This window comes from Sycon ciliatum, chromosome 1, assembly GCF_964019385.1.
Source record: "Sycon ciliatum chromosome 1, ocSycCili1.1, whole genome shotgun sequence".
Taxonomy (NCBI): domain Eukaryota; kingdom Metazoa; phylum Porifera; class Calcarea; order Leucosolenida; family Sycettidae; genus Sycon; species Sycon ciliatum.
Window position 1 is genome coordinate 25630759 of NC_088643.1, and position 25298 is coordinate 25656056.

A 25298-nucleotide genomic window follows, 5' to 3' on the forward strand; every position below is an offset into this window, starting at 1 on the left:
AAACTTGATCTAGGCCTTCGCGGACAAGGATATCCCGAATCTGGAGTACTACAATGGTCTCGTCGTGTGTGCTTAGACTGACAAAGCCCACGAATGAAACCTCACTCCATTTCACGCCAACAATGTATTCACGAGACAAGAAAATCATCACCTATTGGGCGCTCATCCATTGATCTAATGTACATGCAGAAAGAAGGGAAGCTTTTTCAAAGTATTACTTCATTGAACACAACACTAGTCTTGCACTGCACCTGGATTAAAAAACTCCATTTCTCCCCCTGTTAAATTTCCGAGTGAGTAACAATAAGTAGTCTGCATGCAAACCGGAGGCGTAAGTGGCAGCTCCTGCGCAGCGCGATATCCATGCAATGACTCCAAGTCCAATGACTTCAGAAAGTCATGTCGTTTGAAGCAATACGCGCACGCAATCATTCAGGGCTGGGAAAAACACTTGTACACTAAGCAGTAACAAGCACTAACACCACAATGTGTTACTACAGAGTACAGTATGTGACTCATACGACTTAACAGCTGCACACCGTATCAATGGTACTGAAACACTCAGTCCAATGCAGCTCGGAATTATAGAGTATTCTTGATAGCGTCGAGGTCCTGTGTTAATTAAACTGTCCTCTTCTTCCTCATGATCCTGAAATTGACAGGTTGGATTCGAGGCACATAGTTAAACAATCATGTAAGTGTCGTAGGTGACAAACACGGGTTCGGGTAGCTATAACTTACTTGCACATTCGACTGAGAGATAAATGATTGGGCTGTGAACTTGTGAATACTTCGAGAGAAGAGTAGAAGGGAAATTCCCTCTTGTGCAGTCATCTATTATAATTATTCCAGATTCGTGTTCATGTGGATGCATTCACAGTTTGCCATATTGTCTTCGCCTCCTCGCCTCGTCCTCCCTTTGTGTTCAGCCAGGCCACCTGTTTTGATCCACCAGTTGCCTGGTGGCCGAAACGTGAAACATGAAACTCAATGTTGCAACAAAATGCTCCTCTCTCCTTGCGGTGTGATTTTATTTCAATATTCTACAGTGCTTAGCTAAACTGCAATATCTGTTCCCGTCACAGACATTCCTAAGAAGAGGAGTGTACCGCAGACAGCACAGAGTCAGACGTGTTACTGTTAGTAATGTTGAAAAGAGTATAATCTAATAGCAACAAAAGACACTGATGTCAGCGCACTAACGCCTCAGCCACAAGTGTGGCATTACATACCCCTAACGGAGATATGCGGCTGTATTCTACTGTCTTCTGTATTCGCTGTCACACTTTGCATGACACTTCCAAACAGCACATTAATGCAGGAGAGCAGATTTGCATATGAAGTGTTTCCTTGACCAGGGAGAATAGAGATTTCACAGGCGCCATGTTCTGTCACCATCGGGCCTCCGACGTACATCTACTTCCGGGAACGTCGTGCTGTGATCCGCTGGGTTGTCGTTAGTGTTTAGACTATATTAGTGCAGACCTGGCCGTATGTACTAGTACTAGTACATTATTGATTACAAGCCTGAAGGACATTGTATGGATTGGCATAGATTTCTTTCAACCTAGCGTTATGACTGGCAGCACACTGGTTGCATCCGCTCTGGTGACTGTCAACGTATAGTTGCGCACTGAAATTCTCAGGACAGCTCCGTTAGCGCAATGCTGAGGGCAGTGAGGCTGTCTGTACACAGGAGCTGCATGATAATAACACAGTGCTAATGATACTGCATGTATTGCAATACTGGCACGTTTATAACTACACTGGACATTGTCTGCTTCTGTGAAGATGAACACAAGATACACCATGTAGCAGGCGAACAGTTTCGCCAGCGCCGAAAGTCCTCTCTCACTTGAATCTCGATTGCTTTCCTGAAAGGCACTTATGAGAGAGAGTTAGTTTTTCTCTATGCACTCAGTGCTTGTAAGAAGCTGATTTCGAACGGCAGTATGCGAAGTAGTTGACTGTACTTGATCAAGTTATATGTAGTTCAAGAACATAATAATGACCTAGATTTCAAGTGCACTACGCTCAGTTAGTAGATGTCCGCGAAGGGAGTCAGCTGATCTTACCCCCGGACTGGCAGCATCTACTCTCGACCTTCGTCGGGGTAGCCCCCGTGGCCCGCACAGCTTCGCACACCGTCCGTCCGTCTAACATAATCAGTGGGTCAGTCATCTAACCAACACTGATTCAGTGATTGCCAGCCCTCTGGCCCCTCTGACCGATGGCCATGTGAGCGGATGTTACTGTCCTCGATCCGTGCGGATGGTCGAAATGTGCACCGCCTTGTTTGTGTTGATTCCCTGCGCTGCTCGGACCGTCTAGGTCAAGTAGCGGTAGATTCCCGCCGTGTGGTCTTTGCTGCTACAGATCCCCAGGTTTTGTTGTCTGATCTGGTAGTCCGTATAGAATACGAAGACCTGCTATGTAACCTGGAAGGTCTGGGAAGATCGACGAAGAGCGAGGACTTACAGAAGTCGCGGGTCGGTGCACGTCAACGTCAACCTCCATCCCCACCGTCACAGATTCACAGGCACGGTTGCCGCGCCGCGGATAAGATTCAGACGTCAGATTCAGGTTCACTGGACTGTGCATGTGTCGACTCGATATGATCGATCTGCGCACGCACGATGATCACGACGTGTCCAGCAAGGCACTACCAGCACAGCCTCGCACGAATTGTGGCTGTTATTTCAACGAAATCAATGTCAAAGTATTAGTAATAGTTATTTTGCTTGCGCGCTAAGCCAGAGCTGCTGTGTTTTAGTCTAGTCTAGCCAAGCGGCACGCGTCGACAGACAGAAGAAGTTACCACTACCGGTGCTAGCATCCGATTTCATCCACAACAATATCGGTGCAGCTCTTTCCTGCGGCGGAGATCGAGATCGAAAGTCGGCAGTGCAGGGCTGACTACTGTTACAGCTGCGCCTTCAGAAAAAAAAGGCAATCGTCTCATTCGTCGGTGTCTGGCACGCATAGCCTGCCCGTGGCGTACTAATAACATCGGCTACAGTCGCTCCATCGCCTGTGACAGCCACATCAGCAGCTGCTTGGTGCGGAAAGATCTTGGCGCATCTGCAACCGACCTGTAGTGTAGGTGTAATCGTGCGGAACTACCTTCGGTGATTTCCGGCGTCACGATGGAGAGCACGACTGATGAAAATAATTGCCCGTCATTCTGGCCTACGGACGATGAGCTGTGTCGCAGGGCGAAGTAAGTAAACTTTCGTGGTGCCTCACTTGATCTTGCCTTTAGGCTCTCGACTACATGTACATTGTAGTGTAGGTACAGCTGTATGCGATGGTGATCATGGGGCACGTTGGTGATGAAATACTTCCCCACGGCACCCTTCAATCATGGAGAAACATTTTGGAGAAAGTCGGAGGCTGTGTGTTGCGGCGCCCGTCCGTTATTCCTATCGCGTAGTACATGTACATGTATCGGTGTCATTGTATCGAAGTGTTTGTCTGGATCCTGTGCAAGTGTCGACGACTGCGCACCTCTTCGCCACCGGCACCTCGACGACAGGCAGCATGCGCTGTATCCATATCTACTATACAGGTGTATAGTGCATACCGGTGTGCTTTTCGACAGGCGTGATCTTGCGAGTCACGGTTCATTGAAGCACAGCTGATCATGCATGGGGAAGAACAGGTGACACGACCTAAAGCGACTTCCTAAAGTAAGACCTTATGGCGGAAACCGAATTCTGCCCAGTCCAAGGTCGAGGACAAAGGAAGTCCAGGGCTCAGGGCGTGCAGGAAAACAGACTATGGCGCATGAGTGAGTTGACAGGACATGGCTAAGGAAAGTCATTGGTCACATCCTTGAATTGAAAGCATACACAATACTTATGCTGATGATAATTATGGATCACGTGAAACCAAAGGGCTCTTGCGCATTGCACGGAGTGTAGCTGTGAAAAAAGAAGTTGTACCCCCCCCCCATTTACGTTAGTGCAAAAAGGTCAAGTACAGAGTTTCAGTGGAGTTTTGCAGGCAACAGTCACTTTGTTCCAATCCATGTTCAATCTCTTCAGATTTGAAAATCTCGAACCACTTGCTATTGCCTGATCCTGAGCACTGTCCGCTCCTGATAGTGATAACTGTGGAGCTGTGAAGGATTGGCTGGACCCTGATTCAGTGCATGGAACGTTGTGTAACTATTTGAGGCAATGATTGTGTTCAACTCCCTCCACTAAGGCTTAGGGAGCATCTTTGGTTCACTATTTCTGTAAACCTGCCTAGCGCCGCATTTCAAATAGACCCTACCCTCTCCCCCTTCCTACATTCACATCCTGGAAGTGTGCTGTCATTTTCTATTTAAAGAACAGGGCGCTCTAAACCCGCTACCCCGTTTCAAAAATGCGCTACACTCAACAAAAGAATGCAAACTTATGAAATGCTCCCTAATGAATATTCTATGTCTCTAAACAAACGAAAATCCGGTGGAACAAAAAAGTGATTAAATTTCTCTACTCAGAGTTTCATGCTGAAAAGCAATAATTATTATTATATTAAGCCACGGTTCTTCTGTGTATTCTATGTCTCTATGGATTTGTAGGTGTGCTTATGTAGGGAAAATCCGTTAATCCTGGACACCAGAGACCGGGAGTTCGAAAAATTTGATATTGAGTGATGTGAAAGCAAGTACCCATGATATTGCTCCCCCTCCCCCTCTCCCTCCCCCCTCTCTCTCTCCCTCCCCCCCCCCCCCTCTCTCTCTCCCTCCACCTCCCCTCCCTCCTCTCTCTCCCTCCCTCCCCCTCCCCTCCCCCATTTTCAAGAGTTGACAATGGACTACTGCTAGAGTAGCACTGACCAGCATCAGTATACACCTGCTGTTCATCAGTATACAACTGCTGTTCATTGTTCTTTTTGAAATGTTGACCTGGGTGCAAGGGACTGGATCGTGTAAGCCTAAATCTGGACATTGCAATCTTGCGCATCTGCTTTCCTTAGGCAGGACATGGGCTGGTGCACGCGATCCAATTCACCGGAAGGCAGATGCCAGACAATGATACGAGAGGACGAGTGGGTACTCATCAAAACCGCCCTGCGCAAGGGTGAGCACTGCGACTGGAGAGAAGAGAGAAGAGTCAAGTGAGTGTCACGTGCATACACACACACACACACGCACACACACACACACACACACACACACACACACACACACACACACCACACACACACACACACACACACACACACACACACACACGCCCATGCACATACACACGCACATGTACACACATACATACGACTCGTATATGCATATACACACATTTATTTTTATTTATTTATTTATTTATTTCACCTTCCCGTGGCCAGAGAATATAGGCCAATATGGAGGGAGGGGGGCGGTAGCCAGCCATGGCAGTAAACAAAAACAAAGCAAAAATAAATAAATATTCCACATTACTGGAGGCAAAGAGAAACAAATGTGGATGAAGAACTAGCAGTTATTAGAACACGAGCTTCATGTTGGCCTTGAAATCCTTTAGCGTACAAGACGATTTTACTGATAGTGGCAGGGCCAGCCAGAGAGAATAAGCAGCAAAAAACGGAGATCTGGTATAAGCTGAGGTTCGGGCTTTAGGTAAAGTGCAGGGATTGCGCGTAGGACGAGTGGGAAGAAACCAGTTATATTTACGCAAGTGTGGCGGGGCTTTGTCAAGACGAATAGAATGAACAACAATACACAGTTTTCGATCCGCTTGACTAGAGATAGGGAAGGTGTTAAACATATCATACAGCTCGGCAGAAGGAAAGTATGATGGTTTGCGGAAAAGGACTTTGAGTATCCTCTTATTGTGGACTTCCAGGGTACTCATTAACGATTTACTAAGTAGGGTACATGCATACAGACATGCAAACATACACACAAACACACATGCACACACACACACACACACACACACACACACACACACGCACACACACACACACACACACACACACATCCTGTGCTGCTGCTAGGTTCTCCGGCAATGCACATTCATGGAACGGTGGAACACACTCAGGACACATTCTGATATGACACACTCTTGCTTTAAAATACTGGACATCGGCCGGAGCACGGGTTGAAAAATACATGCATGTACCTCGGCTACTAAGTACAATTCCTACTACCCATTGGAGTACATAATTATTGTACGGAAGTTCTACCGTATGATGAAGTATGAAGGGCTGACCTGTTTATCCACTACATGTACTGATCATGTGCATATTCAATGTAAGTACAGTGTTGTCCCTGCGAGTGTCTCAGTCTGACCAGCATCTATGTGCTGAAGATTCCAATCGAACATGCAGTATATGGCAAGGGGATAAGGAGGGCATTCTCCTACCCCCACCCCTAATTATAAAAATAAAAAAATAGCAGTGGATGTGGGGAGGAACACACAATTCCCCAAGTATCACCGAAGTCGCACCAACCTCTTCTTCACAGTGGATACCCCATAGTCACTATGCACATTGGCAAGTTCCAATAGCACATCGTTAGAAACACTGGTAGTTTCGGTAGTTTCGCCGGCTGGTTTCAATGGTAGTTGTGTGAGTATTACCTCGGTTCTCCACTCGCCATCTCTCTTCTTTTCAGAAATTTAGCAAACCAGATGCTCAAGGTGCACAAGGATCCCAGTTGCACATCTCCTTACCAGTGCCTGGTATGCAGAAAGAAGTACAACACTGTGACACAGCTTTGGCTGAAGAAGTGCCCGGAGTGCAGCAGGGTAAGGCCATTCCTGTGTTCTGAGTGCTAGGAGAGTTGTGATACTGACTGTTACCAGCCTCTGCTCAGTTTAGCAAAATGACAGGCCAGGCGTGTGATGTACTTCAAGTACATGTATATTACTACAAGTAATAGAAAGGCTGTGATGTAGCTACGCGCACAGCATTAATTCCCCAGAGAAAGTCATTGTTTTTTTAGAATGCATCTGTGAGGGTAATGAGTTTGCAAGTTTGTAATTGTGTGTGTGTGTGTGTGTATGTGCGTGTGTGTGTGCGCGCGTGCGTGCGTGTGTGTGTGTGTGTATGTGTGCGTATGCACGCGCACGTGTGTGTGTGTGTGTGCACGTGTGCGCGTGCGTGTGTGTGCTTGCACGTGCATGCATGGCGCACAATGTCTCTGCAGTCAGTATGCAAGCTATGCAGGATTGCGTTAAAACGATCCGTAGAGGACAGCAGAGCGCACTGGCACTGCAAGATATGCTCCGTCAACCGCGAGGTGAGTCTTGTCAATGTGCATCGGGTCACCGTTTTGGTTACTGGCTGGGTGAATATTCAGTTCATAGTGTACTGGTTGGGTGTATGCTAAGCTAAGTAGTGTGTTGATAGAGTGTATGTTAAGCCGCAGTAGGTAGTGAGCACACACTGCACATTACAGAAAGCCTTGCTCTGAGTTGAATCTCAGTACTGCAGCAGAAACCTCATCATGGTGGGCAATAATAATAATTATTGTCTTGACTTTCTGCTTGCTCCAGTTTTTCATGAAAAGTGGTGCATGGTTTCACCGCTCCTTGCCAGCTTACCTAGCCAGGAATGACAATGCCGATGATACAAATGACAGCTCAACCATCGCTAGAAGCCAGTCGCTCCCCGAGAGTTTGCTACCAACAGCCGTGTGCCCAGCTCATCAGCAGCCGACTTCAGTGAGTGTAACACTGTGCATGATGGGAGAGGTGAAAGCTTGGTGTTGTGACGTGATTAAAAATGCAACCATTTTAATGAAATCCTAATTAATGGGGCCATCCATAATAATTATGGATCTTTTTTTATACACGAAGCAAAACGTTTGGCGTATGGGTTTGTGACGGGAGGAGAGTTTCATTTTGAAAAACATTGAAAGCTGAAAAATATCGATCCATTCTAGCTGTCAAGTTAATATATTTTTCCTTTAGAAAGGGGTTGGTAAGGATCATAACTAAACTGTTTTGTTCCCGTGAAAATTATCGATAGTGCCAGATTGCCCCAAACTGAGCAATATCATGATTGTGACGACGGTTAATGTGACATGCATCCAGACCTTGTAGCTGTGAGTTGCCGTGTCCCATAGCTTAACGTTACAAGTAGAATGATCCTGGTTAAAGGTGTCGGCAAAGAATGGTACAGTGCATGGACAGAGGAGACTGCCTCTCCTCTTGGGGAAAACAGCACACATACACGTACGGGCACATGCGTGGGAGGGAGGTGGGAGGGAGGGACCTTTAGGACCATCGAACGACGTGTGTGTGTGTGTGTGTATGTGTGTGTTTGTGTGTGGGTACGTGCATGCGTACATGCATGTGTGTGGATGTGTGTGTGTGTGTGTGTGTGTGTGTGTGTGTGTGTGTGTGTGCATGTGTGTGTGTGTGCATATGTGTGTGTGTGTGGGTACGTGCATGCGTATATGCGTGTGTGCATGTGTGTGTGTGTGCATGGGTGTGTGTGCATGTGTGTGTGTTTGCATGTGTGTGTGTGTGTGTGTGTGTGTGTGTGTGTGTGTTTGCATGTGGGTATGTGCATGCGTACATGCGTGTGTGTACATGTGTGTGTGTGTGTATGTGTGTGTGTGTGTGCATGTGTGTGTGTGTGTGTGTGTGTGTGTGTGTGTGTGTGTGTGTGTGTGTGTCCCATATGGTGCAGTGGTATGTGCAGCGATTTCCAATCGATAGATTGCGGGTTCGATTCCCGACGATTATGGTCACACACGTCTTTCTTCTCTTTCTCAGACTCTTCCTGACTTTTCTTTCATTCTCCTGGGTGGTTACCAACAGCCAGTGCATGCCGGAGTATGTGGTGTGATGTGTGTGCGGGAAAAAAAAAGAAAAAAAAAGAAAAAAATGAAAAAGACCAAAAAGGGATTCACTGGCCAGAAAATGTCACTCCAAATAGCTGTATGGTGTAGACCAGGCTGAATAGTGACGGTCAATTCTTCAGCCTTGCAAGCTGTTGAATGGTGTAATCCCAGCACAAGTTGCTATGGCTTCTGCCGTAGCATTGCTATCATCGCCTCCGGCGATGGGCGTCAAAGGTCAAAGGTCAGGTGTGTGTGTGTGTGTGTGTGTGTGTGTGTGTGTGTGTGTGTGTGTGTGTGCATGTGTGTGTGTGCATGTGTGTGTCGGTGTGTGTGTGTGTGTGTGTGTGTGTGTGTGTGTGTGTGTGTGTGTGTGTGTGTGTGTGTGTGTGTGTGTGTGTGTGTGTGTGTGTGTGTGTGTGTGTGTGTGTGTGTGTGACTGTGTGTGTATGGGTGTGTGTGTGCATGGGTGTGTGTGTGCATGGGTGTGTGTACTGCTACTATGACTGTCTTGTTCAGGATGCACCGCACATTGTTCAAACCTTACACCAACAACCAAGCAGTCTCAATGGCGATGGTAAGCAAGAGTTTCCTACAGACACTTTATTGTGTGGCAGCTTTGGCAAATACAGACGCAGCGTAGCATTCATCATTTTCATTAGTATTACATATTTCCACGACAGTCCACAACTTTCTCAGTGATTACATATTTCATTATAAAAAGTGTATGTATATTGCACAGTGAGGGTTGCATCCTACCAGCCTGAGTAGCTTTCAAGTCTGAAGAAAGTGTGCATCAGTCGTTACTTGAATGAAGACTACAGCATAGCTCAGTGATTAGGGCATGGCTGGCTTATAGCAAAGGTATCTGGTTCGAGTCCTGGTGGTGACGGTCAATTTTTCTTCGGACACCCGTATTTCCCCGTAAGTTAGTACGTACTAACTTTCGAACTTAGCAGCCACATGAGTACTAACTTTCGGGGGTGGTACTATCTTTCGGGGAGTACTTTTTTTATCGGGGGTAAAGGACACGCAGTGGGAAGCCTGCGCAACTCTAGTGTCCGTGCATATGATGTATGTACTGTACGGTGTCTGTACATGTAGGACGGGTACGAACTTACTATCTTTCGGGGGGAACTGTCTTTCGGGGTGATAACCTCAGCAGTGGAAAGTGTATTTTTTTATACTGAAGTAGGGGGTACTAAGGCAATCCTTTTCATTTCCCCAAACCTGTGAATACCCGGTATTACATGTTACACTCTAGTACTGAAGTAACAATACATCATCATCATCACTGTCATGTGGTATACTCGTACCATCATTTTTCACTTATTATGTGAGAGGAGTGGCTGGTAGTGAGAGCTGGCACTGCTGAAATCCTGTACCCGAGCACACAGGAGCCTAGATTAGACGATGGGAATACTGCTTTGACTACAGTCATCCCTCTCTAATACATCACTATAATAATTATAAAAACAACACCCTCAACAAACCAGCATAATTTTCAGTAACCAAAATGTCCTCTTCATGCACATTGAAGCAGTAAATCAGACTTGTTCATCCAGCACCCTCCCTACTAGGTCGCTAGTTTAGCAGAATTGTCGTACTTCCTTCGTTAACAAAAACTTCGTGATGGATTTTTGAGGGATTGGTTTGCGCACAAACTGCCGTGAAATGAGTCGCGATCACTTTCTCGGCCTTCCCTGGCATGCCATAAAAGAGATTAGATGCAAGGAAAGCGACCTTTCACAACAAGCTGAGCGGAATCGATGGTTGCGCTGTGGCAACATAGGTGATGACAGCCATGGTGAACGAAACTGAAATACCACTTTTCCGAGGGCATAATGTGCTGCTTTGCTTCTCTAGAACTGAGTTTGAGAGTGATAGAGAGAGATGGAACGGAGCAGCGAGCCCACACAATGAGCGAGTGAACAAATAGCTGCTCCGACCGCACGGCGCAATGAAATGATTCCAGGGGCGTCGGAACCGCACCAGCCGGGGCGGCCATGGCCGCCCCACTTTCCGGGCCAATTTTTTTTGGGGGGGGGGGGGTAAGTGCATACAGCATGCATGTATGCGGTGCACATCTGTACGTGTGGTGACGTCACGTGGTGCAGTGGTGCAGTATGCCGTATTTCGCTGAACTTTGAAGTACATACATGTACCTGCGTAATCTCTGGGTTCAGTGCGTACACTACTCACTAGCTGCTCTAGCTGCTGGCTACTGGTCGGTGACAACCGGACGTACATGTCTAGTTGCACATCTAACCTAGCATGCACGATTCGCAACATAATCGGCGTTACCTGGTTACTGCAGCAGGCAGGTTTTCCCTAACACTAGTCACTACAGACAGCACGCTGTTCTGCTCCAACTTAGTTTGATAAATTTAGTTTGATTATGGAGCGCTCATCATGGCGGAGGCTTAAGTAGTTCCTGATGCGCCCCATCAACCAAGAGGTTTTGACTTTCCGAAAAGAGGGTTTGAGAAGAAGTCCGTCGTGAAACGTGCTTTCCAGGCCAAGTGGTTTGATCGTTGCTCATGGCTGCATTATTCTGAGGCCAGAGATGTAGTGTTTTGTTTCACCTGCTTCCGCGCTCACGCAGAAGGAAAGTTGGTGTGGTCAGCTAATGCAGATGGCGCGTTCATCGATATAGGCTTCTCGAATTGGAAAGATGCGACGATAAAGTACGATGCGCACCAGAACTCCAAGTGTCATAAGGAAGCTGTCCTGAAAGTTGTGAGTTTACCAGGCGCGGTAGTGGACATCGGAGAGAGCCAGTCAGCGCAACACCAGTGCGAGAAAGTAGAGAACCGGCACTGCTTCCTCAAGATACTGTCCTCGCTGCGCTTTCTCGCACGCCAGGGACTACCATTACGTGGTCACGGTGACGACTCCGACTCCTTTACTAATACTTCATACAGTTGTCAAGACTTGCGCTTGTCAAGACATAACTGGCATGCATTCGATCCCTTCCTGGCTATGATGGTCTTAGTGTGCACTGCAGTGGTGGGCTGACAGTATCCCTCCCCCCCCCCCCCTCCTGCTGTAGTGTTCATTGTACTGTTGCGTTCAATTGCCTAGCCGCCGTCCCCCCCCCCCCTTCACAATTGGCCGCCCCACTTGAAATTTCCTTCCGACGCCCCTGGATTCTGAATTCAAGTTCTTGTTCAACCTGCGCAAAGCCCAGATTCGAATGCTGATGACCATGCATTTTTTAAAAGTCTGCAGTCAGATGCGAGTCTCTTGCCAGTCTTGGCTAGGGAAAGTCGACAGGACTTGCTAGCCGCTACCGTTCAGTGCTGGCAAGAGTATCCATCAGGGAAAATGGAATCAGTTTGGTTGTGCCTTTTACTCCTCTTTTCCCGGAGTTCGGGAGAGTGGAGGTGAAACAAGGGAGTTGTAAAATAGTTTTACGACTCCCTGCTGGAAACGAGTAATCGCCACCGTGGCGTAGCACACAACGTGAAAGCCAACTTGAACGACGGCGACATCAGCAAAGTTCAGTTGAGTGTGATCAAAGAAGCTGAGGCAAGGCTGAAAAGAGCTGAACAACGTAAAATAGTTTTACGACTCCCTGCTGGAAACGAGTAATCGCCACCGTGGCGTAGCACACAACGTGAAAGCGAACTTGAACGACGGCGACATCAGCAAAGTTCAGTGGAGTGTGATCAAAGGAGCTGAGGCAAGGCTGAAAAGAGCTGAACAACGACTCGAGAGAGATGACGGCTCGCGTGCAGCAGATGACGACAGCGATGCAGGGTCAAAAAATGAGTCCCACGAAAGCGACGCAAACTGAACTCTCTGGTCATTCTGCCAACAGTTTCTCTTGTAAAGACGCTGTGCATAGGCTGAACTACCTTCGTCCAGTGATTTACAGTCGATACAAACTGTTCTTGACCTGTTCCTAAGCGTTTTTTTAAAAAATCCATCACGAAGTTTTTGTTAACCGAGGAAGTAGCACAAATGGTGCCGGGTTATAAAGAGGCCATTGTATCTTGCTGGAAAGGATACCAGGTAAGCGGAGCTCCCCCCCCCCCCCCCCCAACCCCAAAGAGTGCTTTCAACTGGTTGTGTTTCGATGGTTATGACCTTTTGCAGATGAGCAGCAAGGAGCCGACTCGCCGTGCCAGAGACACCAGGTCGAGAATCGTGCATTTACTCTACCACGCAGTAGGACCATTGATAGACCATTACCAAGCTGGCAGGATGTAATGGACCTGCATATCAGGCCCAGATCTGCCCTTGGCAGGACCATGTCCGGAACGGTACGTTTGATACCTTCAGTCTCCGGTGACCGGCTGCCGATGGCGTAGAGGTCTTGTCACCTCTTGTCACCATGTATATCTTGTATGCAAAGACCCTGAGCAAGCATATGTCCATAAAAGAACATGGCCGCCACCTTTCAGGGGGGGGGGGGGGCAGTTTTTCCTTATTTAGCGGGTACGGTCAGGTCTCCAGTGCATCTGAGATGGGTGAGGATAAAAGCTCCTGAGCTTGTGCAGGGCATGCCAGCAGGTACCTCAGTGTGTCTGCTTGAACCAATATGTAAATCAATAGTTTTTTTTGTGCCAGTTCACTTGGAAAATATCTTAGCTGTGGTGCGAGTGATTTACCCGGCCCATTTGTAATCAGGTGAAGGAACTGTGGTTGTGCACTGCCTCGACGCAATTTTCTCCTTTGTCTGTCCTGTGCTCTTGTCTGTCCTGTGCTCTTGTCTGTCCTGTGCTCTTGTCTGTCCTGTGCTCTTGTCTGTCCTGTGCTCTTGTCTGTCCTGTGCTCTTGTCTGTCCTGTGCTCTTGTCTGTCCTGTGCTCTTGTCTGTCCTGTGCTCTTGTCTGTCCTGTGCTCTTGTCTGTCCTGTGCTCTTGTCTGTCCTGTGCTCTTGTCTGTCCTGTGCTCTTGTCTGTCCTGTGCTCTTGTCTGTCCTGTGCTCTTGTCTGTCCTGTGCTCTTGTCTGTCCTGTGCTCTTGTCTGTCCTGTGCTCTTGTCTGTCCTGTGCTCTTGTCTGTCCTGTGCTCTTGTCTGTCCTGTGCTCTTGTCTGTCCTGTGCTCTTGTCTGTCCTGTGCTCTTGTCTGTCCTGTGCTCTTGTCTGTCCTGTGCTCTTGTCTGTCCTGTGCTCTTGTCTGTCCTGTGCTCTTGTCTGTCCTGTGCTCTTGTCTGTCCTGTGCTCTATGTACGCAGCGTATGAAAGTACCTAAAATGAGTAGCAGACCTCAATCTGCCCAGAGTGTCTCGCGCTTGAGCTGGCAAGATACGTAAGAGATAGTAGACTGGCTAGAGGCTACAGGCCACAGGCTACAGGGCGGCACCGACGGTACTATCGGCAGGGAACTCGTGTCATCGTGATATTCAGTGTGTATACAGACGTATGTCGCATCCCGTGATCAACTGTGCACTGATACACTGATCACCCGCCACTTGGCCTATCCCGCCGTGACAGTCTTGATGCACGTGCACGTCACGCTTATCATCCAAGCTCACTCATAGCAACCATTAACGTGCGTTCTTTCTGAACGGTTCAAGTGTAACTTATGTGTTAAAAGGACTATTATTTAAAAATAATTGTGCTTCAGAATACTTGATTGATTCCGATTGCGGATACATATACTTGATAACTTTCCCAATGCCTATCTGCTTCAGTATAATTAATGTGTGCTTCTATTACATTTTAAATAACCAAGCTGACCAAATGAATGATTCAAGGATTTCTAACAACCGAATCTCTTTTATCGCTAAAGTCGTGTGTGTGTGCATTGTCCACGTAATGTGGACCAGACACCAGAAACCTAGCAGTCCGCAAAGAAGATCAATTCAAATACCCCGATGGTATCAAGACGTGCTATTTCAGAAAATATAATTAAATAATTGTAGTGATGTTGAAAAATGAGTCTCAGTATAATATACTTGTACTTCTCTTAATTTTTTAAAGTCATTCTGCCTATCTAGTTTTGTGCATAACTCAGTCATTCATTCAATCATTTCATCATCGGTCTCGATATCTTCATTTCTGTCACTGCCCTCACCATTCTCGTAATCCGTGTCAATTAGGTCGTCGTCAATATCACCTTCACTCATCAGGGCCAGCTTGTCCTGCATACGACGAGAGTGAATAATGCGATCGGCCTGCGTGCGCATGTGCTGCGACCTCACCATGTAGAAAGCAACGAAGACGAAGAGGCAGAATGCAACCACCGCTCCGATCACCACGTATATCGTGATGCACTTCACCTTCCGACTGAAGGCTTTCAGGGAGGGATTTCCCCAGCACTGCTGCACGTTTCTCCGGGTTTCTTCACGCATGCCATTAGCTTGGCAGGTTCCGTTCGACTCCAGAAAGCAGTTCTCCGTACAGACCGGACACGCATACTGTGTTTGCCAATGAAACACGGCATGGCACTCATCCGAGCTTGCCTCATCAAATTGAGGCACAGACGTATTGCTACCCGTTTTCAGAGTGCAGCTGAGATGAATGTCGGCGGAGCGTTTGCGAATGTTATCGTTGCACAGGTCGCCGTTGGTAACGGATATGGTGATGTTCTCCACGGTGTGGAACTGCCAGCCGATGATGTATCCGTAGCTCTTTCCGGCGGTGGCTGTGCAGTTGGTACTGCTGCTGCTGCTGCTGCTGCTGTGGCTGCTGGGCGAGCAGCACTGCTCTGCACATACCATGCTGTTGATAGGCTGCCCGTTGTTGTCCACACAGTGTGAGTTGTCATGCTCCACCGTACACAGGTTCATGTAGAAGCAGATGCCGTCAGAGCCGTTCTTGTTGGCCAGAAGCATGCCACCACCGGCCTCTCCCAGCGGCGAGAAGTCGTAGGTATAGTTGGCAGCACTGGCATTGTGTGTGCCGTTTACGCTCAGCATCGCCGTCATGTTGAAGGACGGTGCCACCCGGCAGTGCTTGTTATCGCAAGTCGTGAAGTTCCTGGCGTTTGTCGTTCCCTTTCCGCACTGCGTGCATCTGGGCATGCCCCACTGTGAAAAGTGGGATTACACAGAGAGAAGGCAGAAGAAAGAATGAGTTGCTTGCAGGTTGAAACTGTAGAGGGAGTCTCGTGATCTCTGGCTTAGGCATGGCAGGGAATGTTTTACATAATTATTATGCAGGACTATGCAGGACTACCAGCATGCAGGACTGTGCAGGACTACCAGCATGCAGGACTGTGCAGGACTATTGTCAGCATACATTCAAGAGTGATGATCATTGTTTTTTACAATAATTTCTTTCTCAATCCAATTCACCGCGCTACACAGCAGTCTGAGTTAATTGTTCAGAATAGACACCCTTAGCAAACAACGTTATGTTGTAACGGTATTACCGTAAGGGGGAAAATACCGTGATTTGGGCTCGACCTTTAGCAAGATGCTCGCTATTTTTAGTACGCTGTTGCCACGAGAATAGCTTTTACTTCGCACGGTACAACCATTTACAGTAAAACCTGTAACTAAAGACCACCGTGACTAGCGACCGGCCTGGTACTACCGACCACTTCGCCAGGCACGGACGGTCTCACATTCAAAATGCACTGTGACTGGCGACTACCTGCTGAACGCGACCAGCGACCGCCTTTTCTTGTCCCAATGTCGAATTTTGACCCGTAACTAGCGACCGCGATGTAGGAAATCAAACATTGCTAGAAGCTCCTTCTCGAAATGTTGATGATTTTCCATGGTCCTGAAAGGACTGTTTCGATACTACAGCTGGACAAATGAACGCAGTCTCATTTTGACTGTGGAATCAGTGTGGACTGCACTACACCTGTCATAATTTCAAGTGCTGTCAAGAACAAACATGATAGGAAACGTCTTGGAGAGCGCATCCAAAGCGCTCTTTGATCGATGTTACTACTCGAAGGAGAAACTAAGACTGAGCGGCTCTCTGTCGAAGTGCAATCACACAGCTCAGTCACCAGGTCACACCGAGTCCACAGAAGTCAGAGAAGTATCCGGCAAAGAAGCACTGTCCTGCATCTCAACATTGCAACAGTTTACGTTGCAGCGTGGCTTGTCTACCATGGCAATGGATTACTTGGTGCCTTCATGAACAAACTTGAAGCCCAGCGCAAAGAGAAGCTTCAACAGGGAACTCTTGACTCCTGGCTTCAGAAGTAGGAGCTGAATTTAATGTCTGCAATAAAACTTGATTTTCTTTCTCTCCAAGTGTTGTATGATCTGAAAGAAGAATGTCAGTGCGCAAGTGGGGGGGGGGGGGGGATTGTATTATCTGCATTTTGACATACTTGTACATATATTATAATGGGATCCATATATGGTCACGCGGTGCAAACCTCTAACTAAAGACCACCTGCCACTAAAGACCACTTTTCCGGGCACCAAGGGGTGGCCGTTAGTTACAGGTTTTACTGTATGTCACCATATGCGCGATACAAGGTGAAATGCGTACGGACTATGCAATATTTGGCCAAAAACGTACCGTTGGTCACAACGATAAATCAGCCCCCATAACGTTTATACGCTGCAGCTTCAACTCTATTTGGGTGATCAAGGTATGAGTACCGTAATATATTATAGTGTTACCGTCGTTGTTTGCTAAGGGTGTCTAATGGGTATATGTTTTTCACCACCTCCATCATGATGCATGAGCAAGCAGCACAGAAGTAGTACTATACACTGTACCTTGTCAGCAAACGTTCCCTCGCTGCACGTCTCGCATTGGTCCGTGCCACCCGGTGCAAACGTGCCCGGCCAGCATGGTCCACAGTGCGTGTGTGTCTGGGAGTATGTACCAGCCGGGCAGTCCTCACAGCTGGAGGACATGTTCTGCAAAAGATACCATGATGGAACACATTGACACAGCACCAAAAGTATGCTTCGGAATAGACCTTTAAATTTTCTTCCAACTTCTACACGCACCATGCATGCGCTCTAAGCCAGCCAATACACTCTAAAAGAAAGTGAATCCCAGTGTACTTAAAAAGCTGGCTTTTAGCAACATTTTCTGGTTGGTGGAAGAAGTCAATTTATTCTTCAGACTTTCCCCTTGTTCAATCCGTCGAGAAAGTACCGCTCAACTTCTAAAGGCCTGTACCCATCTACAACTGAGGTATTTACACAGACAAGTCGATGACAGGAAGCGCTTGCAAGAATACATGTCAGGTAGTTTTCTCCGACTGCACTTCGTGTACTCTGCGGCAGTACTCCTCAGAGTCTTTGTCATCTTTAGGAAAGGACACAAGTACTAGAAGTAGTAATGGCCAAAAGAAAGGCATCGGAAAATGTCAAAATGATACAGTTGTAAATTCCCTCGGCCCGTGCTTGTTGCGAAGTTATTCTAGATCAGGATCACTGGGAAGTGACCATATTGGGTACGTCACAGTGGAGAACAGTAGTACTTCGAAGTAGAATAGGAACACAGCAAGGAAACTAGCCCTGTCTGCTACCAGTTTGTCCTGCTCTAGTATGATGAACTCTCTCAGAATCAGAGCGTAAAAACGCAGGTGTTGTTGCGAGTGCTTCGAAAAACCTCAGCCCCATGTGTATTACGATATTCACTCACTCCGGTAGCAATTTTTCCCGGCGGACACGGCGTACAGGTGTCTTGCCCCTTCTCGCTGAAAGTTCCCGGTGGACATGTGAGGCACTCTGTCTGGTCATCGTTCTGACGTGTGCCCGCGGGACAGGTCAAGCAGCTTGAAGCACCGCCCAGCGTGCTGTTCAGACCCACCAGCCTCAGCTTGTGCAGGCGTGCCTCCATGCCTATCGACTGTGCAAAGTGAACATCCAGCTGGTGATAGAACCAACTGTACACAAACAAAGACGCACAGACTGAGGAGAAGCTGGAATACAGACCCCGGCAAACATGCTACAGTGGGTAGTATGGGCGGTACAGTGATCAGTTCAGAAACAGGAGCAGTCAAAACAATTACACGATTGTATAATTATTCTGAAATTGTGAACGCATAATTATAGCAATCAATGCACACCACATGCAACTAATGTGTTCGTACAGCTTCTTCCAGCAGATCAGATAATCGGAAGCCAGGTACAGTAGGATCTACAGTAGGTACAGTAGGTACAGTAGGATCTTGCTTCTAATGCAAGCTTCTAGCTTCTAGACGGCGGACTTACATGAACCGGTACTCGCCAGCTGGTAGTCCGATCAAGTGCCTCACAATTGTGCCGTTCCTCAGCTCAGGTGGTGCACAGGCAATTGGCTCATGCACGCCTGCCTTGTCGTCTAGCCAGAATTCCAAATGGCAATGACTGGAGAAGGAGACGCCTCCCGGTGCTGCAGGGTCGAGGGGAAGTGCTCGGCCTGATTGTGCACCGGCACCTCTGTCAAGTGAACAGTCCACCGAGCATTCAAATTCCAGGTATCCACCGCCCTCCCTCACGATTGTGATGCCATCCCACACCAACTGCAAGTCATAGGATGTTGTGCTATAGCCGGTTCGCAAGGAGTCACCGTTCGGCAGCCATTGCTGGCCTTCGCAGCTGAAGCAGCTGGAGGTGAAGCCGTCCGGTAGCGTCGACCATGACGTGATCGTGAGCTCACCCGTCGTGACTCGTCCGCGGTGGCAGGACTGACACGACACTCCGTCCTGCGAATACCATGCTTTGGGACAGTTCTGGCAGAAAGGCTGAAGAAGAACACACACACGCACACACATTGAGATGCATGTACAGTGGATATGGCCATGCCTGATGCCAGAGTGATGGAGAGTTCACCTGACCATCAGGAGATACATTGATTGGTTAATGCTGAAGAGATGGCTGTTGCTATGGCTGAATGCCACACGCACTGAGACACCATAGCTGTACCTGGAGGTGGGATCTTCCCTAGCTCCTTTGTGATTGACGGTCAAACCTTCGGAACAGATGTACCGCTGTGATTACGCACACTGATGAAGGACTTAAATTGAAGAATCTACCTACAGTCAACCTTGTGAATACCGACCTCGAGTATGATGGCAGCTCATGAATAACGACCTCGAGTATGATGGTAGCTCATGAATAACGACCTCAGGTATACATGTAACAACTCATGAACAATGACACAATCTTCATACCTAGTGACCATGGTGACCAGTTGACTGCATACTTTCAACCTCATGAATAATGATAACTCGCGAATAACGGCGCTTTTCGCATGCACGATCGAGGGTAGTTCTCCGCAAGGTTGATTGTAGCTTGGGCAATGGAATAATGCCATGCGCATGATGACAAAATATCTAGCATTCATGCAGAAAAGTCATACATATACCACATAGTGTTGACAGCCTCTTAGCTCCATGGAAAGTACATGTAAGATTGCGGGAGAATGAACTGAAAGTGCATAGGGATGCAGAACACACATACACACGAGTCGTACATACATACATACATACATACATACATACATACATACATACATACATACACATGTACACACACACACACACACACACACACACACACACACACTGATACAAAACACACATACATACACAAGCACACACATACACACACACACACATACACAAACACACACACACACACTCACCCTCTGCGTCTTCAGGTTAATGAACTGCTGCCCTGGCTGGCATTGGCAACGCACCAGACGGTTCCGTGTTTGTTCCGGGCTCAGTGCAGTCTTGTCGCAAAGTGGCTGAGAGTATCCGTAATGATGTAACCAGCTGATAGTCTCATTACGAACATACTTGTTGTTCACAACGTCATGGTAGCAAGTGGAGATATCGGCAAGGTTCTTGATCAGATCGTTTTCAGTGCAGCGTCGCTTCGGGTAGCATTGTGATCCACCCTGCATATGTGTGCATGTGTATGTGTGTGTGTGTGTGGGGGGGGGGGGGGTGCGTGTGTGTGTGTGTGTGTGTGTGTGTGTGTGTGTGTGTGTGTGTGTGTGTGTGTGTGTGTGTGTGTGTGTGTGAGTGCGTGTGAGACAGAGACAGAGAGAGAGAGAGAGAGAGAGAGAGAGAAACATGTTGACATGTACGGACAAAGCACAGTAGGTGCCTCAGTTGATATGCTGGTGGCCGTGTGATATAAAGCAGAAGAAACACTCTAGCGCTAGATACCGATCATCTCAGGCCCAGCTAGAACATGCCAACACACGCTGATTCAGGCCCGGGAAAAAAGACCACCTGTTTCTAGAACCTGGTTTTCCAAGCACTAGGGGCCAGTGGCTGGGCTAGAGTCTCCTTAACACCTAATCGACTACACCGGGCATGTATGCATTCTGTGAGATTGGTTACCAGGTGCTTTCCAACTGATAAACACGGGCAATATTCTACAAAGCCATGTTGTAGCATTGCCACCTGTAAAGGAAAGAAAGGTATGACTTGAAGCTGGTTAAATCACTAACCTTTAAGCTGTATGTATCGTTGGGGCACGGCTTGCACTCAGCCTTGCCGCTGGAATCCTGATAATGAAACTCTGGACACATGGTGCACGATGAAGAGTTGGAAGTGGGCGAGTACGTCCCTGATGGACATGGAGCACAGCTGGAGTTCCCCTCCACTCCCACCTGGGGCACAGTAACATACAGTGAACAATGTACAGCCAGGCATTATTCACTGATGCAGAAACAGTGTGGGTACTGTATCCCCGGTACATTTGCACGATCTCGAGGCAAGATGAATTTCCAGACTTCAGCACTTGCCCTCCACTATGGCTGCCCTGTTTTGGACTGTCTCGGTTGTGCATGGGAGCATGATCAGGGTATATGACAAGGAGCCAGTTACTGGATAATAGGGTACAGAACTGGGTGCATCGTCTACTGTTTTTTAATGATTCCAGAAGGAAAATTCAATACTGCAACAAAGCAATATTGGTTTAGAGTATAGAAGAGAGCGTATACCACATCATCACGGTGTGTTGAAAGGGCATCAGGAACAGAGTGCAATGCCCTGTGAAACACGAAAGTACACGTACTATTTCCAAGAAGGAATACCCGACACAGCACTCACCAAGACGATGCTGCGCAGCGCAGCCTGATTGGACGCAGATGTCGCCTTCGAGTCGTCCACGTCTGATATTCTCATTTGCCATCGCAAACTATGGAAGCCAGCCTTGACACAGATTGCAAAATGCAGAAAACAGCAACAGCAACAGCAACAGCAGTTCAATCACGTCAGTATCTTTGGTTGACTCTGCACATACGGTAAAGCTGGAGTTTATTATAGTGACTTACTTCCAAGATGGAGAAGCTCATCTTCTGCCAGGTGAGCTGCTGTGACTGCGTGGTCATTGTTTCGTCGTTGTCAATGTAGAAGGAAAGGCCGTCACAGTGCCCCGACGTGGTGTCAAAGCAGGGTGTCGCGTCCACAAAGTACGTGAAGTCAATGCTGGCTGGCACGCGCACAATCTCCACCACTGTGTGCAGAACGGACAGCACCCGCGTGTTACGAGGCTGCACACCGGACAAGAGATAGGAATGGCTGCCTGCATACAGAAAAAGGAGAGGGTGAAAGAAGAGGACACGTCGTGATACACAACGTGGACTTGTACTCGACTTACTGCATGTACTAAACTCTTTGCAGCACATATTTGCAATAGATAAATAGAGGGTGGGTGGGGGCTCTTGGTATAGTAATGATGATGTTGTTACCATGCCGAGAGATTATCTCAAGCCTAGGGAGACCTTCATTTTCAAACATGAAAGCAGTTTATCCGCACAGCATAACAAGTCAAAGACCAGTGAAGGAGGAGAGCATGGCATGGACGGCAATATTGTTCTACGTGTATTCAAACGTCTCACAATGTCTCACACACACACACACACACACACACACACACACACACACAAACACTACAGTATAGTCAGCTGCATAGGGAATTGAAGGTGACTTTCCACTGCCCTGGGGTCTACTGCCCTGTGGTCTACTGCCCTGTGGTCTACTGCCCTGTGGTCTACTGCCATGAGGTCTACTGCCCTCTGGTCCACTGCCCTGAAGTGCACTGCCCTATGATCCACTGCCCTGTGATCCACTGCCCCGGGTCCACTGCCCCGGGGTCCACTGCCCCGGGGTCCACTGCCCTGTGGTCCACTTCCCCGGGGTCCACTGCCCTGTGGTCCACTGCTCTGTGATCCACTGCCCCGGGGTCCACTGCCCTGGGGTCCACTGCCCTATGATCCACTGCCCTGAACTTCTGAAGTGCACTGCCCTGAACTTCTGAAGTGCACTGCCCTGGGTCCACCGCTCTGGGGCACTCACCTATATAGCTCTGGTCACTCTTCCTGCAGGTCGAGGGTACAACGACTGGCCCCGTGGTCGGGGAACTCTTCCCATCTGGCGGTCCGGGACGCCATGGCTGACATGCAGACCCCTCGTAGATATTCGTGACCACGGAGAGGTTTCCGCTCTCGCAGAACGTGGACATCTCCGTAGAGTCCTCCTTCAGGTAGAGACCAGACGGACACCGGTTCCACATTCCCCACGTACTCGAGTCCAAGACCTTTCCACCGGGGCCGTATTTTCCCGGTCCGCATCTTTCACACTTCAGCGTATCGTCGGCGATCCCATATCCAGTCTCACACTGGCACGGTAACACTTCAGGCGCTGGCAATTTCACACTGGCTGGTGACGATGCATTACAGCTGCTATTGAAGAAGAACACTCTCCGCTTGCTCAGCTGCCCCTCGCATTCCGTATTCACTGCCTCGATCATACTCTTCGTGCATGGTCCCAGGGCCGCATCACTTCCAATGTTTCTTTGTACATCTACGCATATGCATAAACTACACAGGCCTAGAATAATGCTGCTGCTCCACGAGCCGGACGCAGTTCGACTCCGTGGTCTTCTTGAACGGCGGCGAGGTTTGTTCGTCGAATGAGATGAGCGTGATTCGCAGTCTGCTTCACGATCAAGGCCCATGATGCATTGATGGGTAGAATTCCGGACTGCAGTACAGTGCGTATCCACTTTTAGCGTGCTGTTTTTTGCAGCGCTGGATATGGTCCAATGTCGTCCAATGATTCCATTGGTTTCAGGCCAGCGGCCACGAACTTGCACACATCGGAACGTCGCGAGCAACCCCTTGAAGAGTGCCAAAATAGCCTCTTTCTGAGAATGGTGGACACTACACACAATGAGTTATTTCGGCCCCTTCGGGAGTATTGAAAAGCACCAGCACAAGAAGCAACGAATGTCACAAAACACTCCGTACCAACTATTTCATTTCACCACATTTCTGTTGCACGTCAGACTCAGATGACTCGTAGATCTACCACGCAGTGGTGGTTGGCCGGCCTGTGAAGGATCCGAAACGTCACATACCTTGTCGCATGTTGCTACTGCTGACTCTGTGTTGTGTGTTGGCAGTGTTGCAGTGTCGAGCACATGGCCAAGTAAAGCCAATGGCAATGGCAGCCGTCATACTTTTATTCAGTGTACATGTATATAATATAACCTAACCAGTTGATTATAATTATGGGAAATATAAACCTGTATACAAACCTCGGCTTCGCCTCGGTTTGTATACAGGTTTATATTTCCCATATAATCAACTGGTTAGGTTATAATTATTATGCTTATACTGAGCTGATATACAAACTCCCCTCTCCCCCACAAGGGTAGAGATTGTAATTCCAACCCACAACCATGGCTCGACGAGTCTTCCTTTCACCAACCTGTGCGGATCAAGTACAAGACTACCACTGACTCTGTGCAGTGCATGCAGTGCTAGTGCAGTACCATCACACACTCTTTGTGACTTCAGTTTAGTACTGAAGTACTAGTTACATCGGAAGTAACAGCTATGCGCCAAGTAAGTTAGTTTGAACCTCACAGTGCTAGTGACCGTTACCGCGCGCAGATCTCACCGCGGGCTCTGTAAAAGAACCGTTTGCTCATTAGACTTTAGAGACATAGAGTTCGTCTCCTTTCCAAAGTAAGAGTAAAATGAATTGGTTATAATAATTATTATAATTATTATAACACTGAGTGATAGTATAAAATACAGACAATGCACAACGGCAACGCACACTGGTTCGTTTCGAGAGAATTTTTTTCTCCAGAACTCACCGGTGACTACTTCTCGTAGATGAGCAGAGAGAATAGTCAGAATATTACTTCGAAGTAGTCGAAGTAGTAAATGTAGTAAAGTAGTAGTACTAGTAGTAAATGAGAGCAGCTCATGGTAGCAGAGGATAGAGCTAGAGTTTGGGACTAGACTGATTTAAGAGTACAGATGCTCATTCACTCGTTGGTAATACTGAAGTACATGTACATATTACATGTACCTCTCCAAGGTTGACGTGCTCCACAGAAAGCAACTTCGATGCATCCTGGGTATCAAGCTGCAAGACAAAGTCAGCAATGAACGCCTGTATGAACGTTGTGAAACCTGCCCAGTATCCACCCTGATTAAACAGCGAAGGAGGAGAATGACAGGACACATCCTGAGAATGTCCCCCAACACGCCCGCCCGCAAAGCCATGAACATCTACTTGACCCAAGACTCCCGAGGCCGGCCAGGGCGCCCAAGAAAGACGTTGGCAACCAGCGTTGCGGAGGATATGAGAGAGGCCGGAATGACTTTCACCACAGTGCG

General features: G+C 48.0%; 2 protein-coding genes across 2 annotated transcripts; one reads left to right on the plus strand and one right to left on the minus strand.

The window, feature by feature from the left end:
* The first annotated feature begins 1820 nt into the window (after nt 1-1820).
* LOC135820115 (rab effector Noc2-like) lies at nt 1821-14296 on the plus strand. Its single transcript, XM_065333425.1, has 8 exons — nt 1821-3220; nt 4969-5109; nt 6605-6737; nt 7139-7231; nt 7488-7655; nt 9299-9356; nt 12881-13047; nt 13964-14296. The coding sequence occupies exons 1-8, from the start codon at nt 3147-3149 to the stop codon at nt 14039-14041; spliced, it is 912 nt and encodes a 303-aa protein (XP_065189497.1). The 5' UTR covers nt 1821-3146; the 3' UTR covers nt 14042-14296.
* A 3-nt stretch (nt 14297-14299) lies between these two features.
* On the minus strand, nt 14300-23924 carry LOC135820106 (endosome/lysosome-associated apoptosis and autophagy regulator family member 2-like). Its single transcript, XM_065333418.1, has 9 exons — nt 22960-23924; nt 21936-22186; nt 21712-21813; nt 21108-21269; nt 20289-20546; nt 18875-19386; nt 18303-18546; nt 17423-17566; nt 14300-15760 (listed from the first exon to the last, which is right to left on the minus strand). Exons 1-9 carry the CDS (start codon nt 23618-23620, stop codon nt 14750-14752), a joined length of 3345 nt encoding a protein of 1114 aa, XP_065189490.1. The 5' UTR covers nt 23621-23924; the 3' UTR covers nt 14300-14749.
* Between the last annotated feature and the right edge of the window lie 1374 nt (nt 23925-25298).